Below are 6,594 nucleotides of genomic sequence, written 5' to 3' on the forward strand. Positions count from 1 at the left end.
TTCGTGATAACTAATCCGATCGTTCTCTCTCTGACTGTTACTGAGACGATAGTTTTGTATAATTCATAGATTTCGGGCTCTGAACTCTTTTGCATATGTCAGTGTCTGGGTCTTTTAATGATGTCTGACTCTTGCTTCAACTCTGTTTGTTTAATTTAGTTGTGAAATAACCTAAACTAGACAGTCTCTCTAAGCTCTTAATTCTGTAAGTTTTCCGCATCACCTCAATTGTGTTCACTTAACTAAAACTTCAGTGACGCTGAATAAAATGTTCCAACCTTTGCTTTAAAGCTGTATCCTCTTCATGGTAAGCTGTCATACTTGAGACCCTTGGGGGTGCTTAGCAGTGTTATTAACTGAGCATGCTCACAAACTCAGTTTGTGATACAGGCTGTCCCTGTTCTTGTCATGCATAATATGGCTTCTTTTATGTCATTTACCTTTCAGTCCATCATGTTACATCATGTCCTTTAGTTGGTACCAATGTCACTGCCTGTCTGATACCAGGGTTTGGTTCGTTTGTTTGTTTGTTTCTTCTTCTTTCTTTAATCAGCAGTAGCCAAATTAATGCAAACTTGTAAATCTTCCCCCTCCCCCTTTGGGATTTTTTTGGTAAATTTTTATGGGACTCAGTGTTTCCAAAGTTGATTTTAAGCATTGCTCTTAGAAAAGTATTGTCACTTGTCACTTAACTGCTTACAAGATAGCTTTTGGTTCCTGGGGACAGGAGATTGCACATTAAGTTCCAAGAAATTGACTCTCAAAATTGTGAGGTCTCCGTCTTGCCTCTCATTTTGAAGGACCATGCTGGTATTAAAAAGTGGCAGGTTGATTTGTCTAAGTTCTCCGTTTCCCATGTGAAGAAAATTTATAACATTTTGGATGTTGTTTACTCCCAAATAGTAACTAATTATAGATATTTCTTTATTAATGTCTACAGTATGTCTTAAGATAATGATTATCTCAGCAGTGTACATGTGGCTTTATTGACGTTCTTGGTGACCATTACTGTCTGCAATTAGCCTGACAAGTGTGCTAATACTTCCCTAAAAGTCGATTGTTCATGTAACTGGTTTTTTCATACTAATCATGTTTTACACGTTAATTATATTTTTTGACCACAGGCACGTGACACAAGCTGACCTCAAGAGCTCCACGTTTTGGCTTCGAGCAAGTTTTGGTGCTACTGTTTTTGCCGTTTTGGGCTTTGCTATGTACAAAGCATTGTTGAAACAGCGATGATTTAAAAAGAAAAATACTGGCCCTACCAAAAACAAATACTTTTATGTACATTCTGAATGCTTTAAATTCCACTAGAAATATTGAGATATGTATACATGCAGAGTTACTTTGTTAATATTTGTAATTCATGCATAAGAGTATTTTAATGATAGTTAAACTGCAGTATTGGCTAGCATATGGAAGGAAACAGCTTAACTAAAATGACTAACTTTCAGAGGCCAAAAGGGAATATTTTGTAAATAATGTACATATTCAGGCAAGATATGGTCTCCCAGACTGAGTTCAAGAAATGATGTTTCTAGACGTTTCCACATGGTATTATTAGTGCTCAGTTGGCTCACTCTCCTAGGTTTAAGTCAGCTCAGAGACTTTATTTACTCATTGATCACTTATTTATTTCACATTTACTCAGAATGATCTTTGGGTACTTTAAGTACACGAGGCACAATTTGCCTTTTTCTCTCCGTTTTTAAAAACGTGACTTTCCTTCACTCCCATCCTTCATGGTAGGCCAGCCTTGAAGCCATCGTGCAGTCTAGAAAATTGTATAGCTGAGTGTGATGCTCTCCTTTAAGGAGGGAGTAAGCTCAAGGCGATTAGCAAAGGCGTCACCTGTGTGATTATTTTGTTTCCTTTGTCAGTATGTTGAATTTTATAGCCCTTTCAATCAAATGAGAAAAAAGATTTGTATATTATCAATGTTTTTAGTTTAAATAAACAGTCACCATTACTACTATTGAGTTTCCTCCCAAAGTGTAAATCATTCTATAATGGCTGTGTCTATTATAGTATATTACAGTAGCTGCATGTGTCATGAAGTGTTCTATATCTGGCTAGGATAACCTAGAAGCAGCACTTTTTTAAATGGTAAAATAAATCTAATGAATAAAACTCTCATTATGAACCTATTTTTTCCATCATTGACCTTTTCAAGTATTTAAATAAATAAGCACTGTGTACTGTGATCTTGAGTTTTTTGTCTAACAAAAGTAAATATTTCTGTACAGATGTGAATGAAATCCTCTGGTTTCTGTCTTTCCTGTCTTGAAAATTATTTTTTATACAAAAAGATAATACTTATTAGGAAAGAAGACAAGTATGATTTGTATGTATCAGAGGAAATCTATTTTAAAGTTGTGGGGAAATCTATTCTTAGAAAAAGGCAATTGTTTTCCCCTACACATACCTAACTAATGTGGTTTTTGCTATGATTTACATGTTTATTTTCTCCTTTAACATGGATTTTTTTCCCCTCTGTTCTTTTGAGGGGTGTTTTCTCCCTAAGATCACACCCCTTGAGCAGCTAGGAACAACATGATTTATTAGCTATAAGCTTGTAAAACAATGTGTGTCATGTTCACTTCATAATCCCATGTCTCCCTCCCCCCTCCCATTTCCATTCTGAATTTGAGGAAGAGGAAAATTGAGCAAAAAATCTGGTGGCTCCTCATTTTCATTATTTTCTGAGAGTTTCTCATTTACCAAATAAATTTCAGTTACACAGCTTCCAATGACAGTTAATTCTTTCCTTCCAAGTTCTTCCCTGTTCAGACTGAAATATTATTTTAAATGAGTATGCCTTGTAGATTGTTGTGTTTATGAGGAACAGAGGAAAGAAGGTAGTTTGCCAAAAGGTGAAAAGTAGTATGTTTACATATTTAGATTTTTCTCTCTTAATCTTTTCATTTGAGGCCTAAGTGTCTGATTCACAAGAAGGCACCGGCCCTATTTCTTTACCTGCTCTTGACACGTCTCCCTCCCTGGAGGAAGCCTTCCTCCACTCTCAGTCCAGGCAGGGTGGGTTTGCAGAGGAAATGCTCACTGTTTTCTCCTCTTTAACCTACAGGCTCACGCGGATCTTTTTCCTTGTTTCATATCCACGTTAGGGACTAGTTAATATGGGGAAATATGTGAATCAATACAGTAATAGGCCTCTTCTGGCTTTTACAATTTACTCGAAGGTGCAAGCTGTAAGAGTACTAAGGAAAAATGAGGAAAATAGGACTTTGAGGGTTGAAAGGAAACCTTTCACTTTGCACCAACTGCATTATATTTTAAATGGACAATTCTGAAGCTGCTACAGTATTTTAATGAATTTTCGAGGCGGTCCTGTGAAGAAACATCACTTTGAAGGTTTGCAGTCCCTTGGCATAATGTAGTAACTTAGCCTTAATTTAGCACATCAATGGTCTGTTGCTTCTTGCCATTCATCTGTCTTTCTCTTTCACATTTGACCAAAAAATGGGCCATGTCCCACACTGGCAGAGCTTATGAGTGTTATAGTAGGAGTGGGCTGGTGTTAGGAGTTTGGGAAGCACGTCACCATTCTGAAATGGCCTGTGAAAGAAGAGGTAGGAGGGTTGTGGATATCTGTTTGTGCAGATCTGTACATCACCTGTCAGAGGAAGGCACCAAAGAGGAGGTATACTGCTGAGCCAGTCCTGAATGAAAGGAGAACTTTTCTGACCTGAGGGAAGGCAACTGAATAATGACTAGCAAAGGGGAAACAGAGGTAAGTGCTCAAACTCTGTATAGGACATAAACCTTTCCTAAACAGACCCTCACAATGCAACTGGTGTTAACTTTGATGCCCCTTTTGTCTCAATTGTACTAGTAAACATCAGTGTAAAAGTGTCTTTAAAATACATGTGCAAATGTTAAAAGTGGATATGTGACCTAATTTTCATTAGCACGTTTATTTGGCATCATCCTTGAATTTTTAATGGTCCATGTGTTTTTAGGAAGCTGATTCAGGACTAGATGCTTTTTGAGAAATACCCCATGTCAAGATTCTAAATTTATTTAATGTTTGTAGTATGAGAATGCTCCATGCAGGTGGCCTGAACCAAAAACCTTAATCCCTAGATTCACAGTCCCAATAACCCATTTGTTAAAACCTCTAATCTTACAAGTACTTCTTGTCTTTTAAACTCTATTTATCAAAAGGCTCCATCAGTAAGAGTGAATGTCTGTTAACCTGTTTGGCTCTCAGCTCTGTGGAAGTCTCTGACCTGTGAGTATCACAGTTAATGCGTCTCAGATCTCTCTAGTGCATCCCCAATTCAAAAACTATGTCCCCTTGCCTCCCGTGGCATGCTCACACTTGTCATACCATTTGTCTCAGTTATTTTTGGTTCAGAAAGCACGGACACCTTACTAAAAGGTGAGATTTTGACATCATTAGGAAACTTCCTAACTTCGTAGTGCCATTCTGTATTCCTAGCTGTATTTTCCAGTGATAATGTTTTACTCTGTAGATTTTCTCTTCTCCTTTAGCATAGAGAGCTGCAGAAAGACAGTGAAATTGAGAGATTGTCATTCCTTCTGGGTTTGAAAGCTGCATGTCGGGTACACACACACAAGGAGGCATTGCCAGTATTATCCTCATCTGTTGAAAAATTCAAGTTCTGTACGAACACTTTTCCTCTTTCAGTATTTTCCTCTTCATACTTTACCCATGTCTTTTATGATCTAAATAACCCTTGGAAGTGTTTGTTATTAAAATGATATGGGTATATAGGCTGTGGTGTAACTTAGGGGTCGCAAACTTTTTCTGTAAAAGGTCAGATAGTAAATATTCGAGATTTTTGCAGCTGCTCAACTATGTCATAGCAAGAAAGTAGCCACAGACGTTATGTAAACAAATGAGTATGACTGCGTCCCAATAAAACTTTATTTATAGGCACAGAAATTTGAATTTTGTATGATTTTCACTTGTCAAAAAATATTCTTATTTTGATTATTGTAACCACTTAAAAATGTAGAAACTATTCTTGGCTCATGGGCTGTAGAAAAACAGGCTGTGGGCCAGATTTGCCCAACTCCTTGGTGTAATTGATGAAAGTATTAGTAGTAAATGCATAGCAGGTTAAAAAAATTTACCTGATTGTTTCGGAATTTGAAAAGGTACAGTACTAGGAAGAACTTAAAACGACTGTAGTCATGTTTTATTTATAGGGAAACCAAGATTGGACCTGCAGAAAGTGTTTGATTTCTTTCACTCTTACTGATGGTACTGTTGTTCACCAGAACATGGTGCTCTGGCTGAGCTGGCACCCACCTCGGAGGGCAGCATGGCACTCAGAAGGTAAAGGGAGCGTCAATTCCACTTCCTCTGGGCACTCATCTGGAGCTGTTCTTTTGATACTTGATCCATGTTTGCTTTCCCTTTGTCCAGTTGTGTAATTGACATACATAGAAGGTGAAGGAATCCCACAAGAATGTTTCGTTTGAACTCTAGTTATCTGGAGACTGTCCCATTGTGTGCCTGACAGTGTGATAATGCTTCTTATTTCTTTAGATTTGAAAGTCAAAATATCAGAGCTTAAATAGACCACAAAGACCATCTGTCCAACTCTATACATTTATAGCATAAACTGAGCACAAAGCCATACAATTAGTCTGTGCCTGGGCTAGGACTGGAACCCAGATGTCCTGATTCCCAGTTCAGCACTCCTTCCACTGTAGGAGCCAGCCTTAACTTGCCTTGATTTTATACCTTTAGTAAATGTGCTGTGTGTTCAGTTTAAAAACGCAGGCAAGAAAAAGAGGAGAGAGAGGGAAAGAAAAAAATAAACCAATAAAGAGTTTGACATTTCTATTACTAAGAAGGGTTAAAGTTGGCAAAGCAAATTTTCTGGATGCTTTTCAGTTCCTCTAGGCATTTTGCCTTCCCTTCTTGTAGCTGTCACCAGGTAATTGATGATGTCTATTTAGAGGAGTGCAGGCTTGGTGGTTAGGTTTATTTCAGGTATAGATAATTGAGGGAAGTTAAGGATGTGTAACTACTCTTTTAAAAGCATTCTTTGTGGGTTTTGTTTAATTGTTCTAAAATTGTTAATTTTGAAAAAATTACTGTTTTGCTTTTTATTTATAAATGGAAGAGTATCTTGGAACAGGGGCTTTAATGGAGGGGAAACCTCCTAGGGTAAAGTTTTGTCATTAACTGTTTTTATCTCTACTTTTCCAGTCTGCCGCTGGGATTTCTATAATTCCAGCCTCTTTTATCCCAGCTTGTTTTGTATATGGTCTAGAAGAGCATCAGGAACTGAGTGTGTCTTCATATACTCTCTTACTCTTTTTACTGATTCCCTCTAGGATCTTTTACTTTTCCCCCAGATTCTTAAAGTGCGGTCACAATACCTGGGAACTTGTAAGGAATACAGTTATCAGGTCCCACCCCAGACCTAGTGAATCAGAAACTTGAAGGTTGGGGACCAGCAAAATCTGTGTTAACCACCCCCGGCCCCATCCCATGATTCTGCTAAAGTTTGAGAACCACTGCACTAGATACTGAGGAGGTAGAAGTAGTTCAATCCAATGGCTTTGCCCTCAAAGAGGTTATGGTCTGTT

The 6,594-nt window shown here is 37.8% G+C and overlaps 1 protein-coding gene and 1 long non-coding RNA gene across 13 annotated transcripts in view; both read left to right on the forward strand.

The window, feature by feature from the left end:
* The window catches only part of RHOT1 (ras homolog family member T1), a 62,477-nt gene extending 60,276 nt beyond the window's left edge, over positions 1-2,201 (forward strand). For all 12 annotated transcript variants that reach the window (XM_082603397.1, XM_082603398.1, XM_082603399.1 and 9 more), the window contains one exon: positions 1,125-2,201. In XM_082603397.1, coding sequence (XP_082459523.1) covers positions 1,125-1,242 — 118 coding nt within the window. In that variant the 3' untranslated portion in view covers positions 1,243-2,201. The remainder of the gene's footprint in view (positions 1-1,124) is intronic.
* Positions 2,202-2,341: 140 nt separating this feature from the next.
* LOC309793612 lies at positions 2,342-5,253 on the forward strand. Its single transcript, XR_014291935.1, has 3 exons — positions 2,342-3,754; positions 4,189-4,255; positions 5,200-5,253. It is a non-coding gene; the product is annotated as an uncharacterized lncRNA (long non-coding RNA).
* The last annotated feature ends 1,341 nt before the right edge of the window (positions 5,254-6,594 follow it).

This window comes from Mesoplodon mirus, assembly GCF_964341445.2.
Source record: "Mesoplodon mirus genome assembly, chromosome: 18".
NCBI classification, from domain to species: domain Eukaryota; kingdom Metazoa; phylum Chordata; class Mammalia; order Artiodactyla; family Ziphiidae; genus Mesoplodon; species Mesoplodon mirus.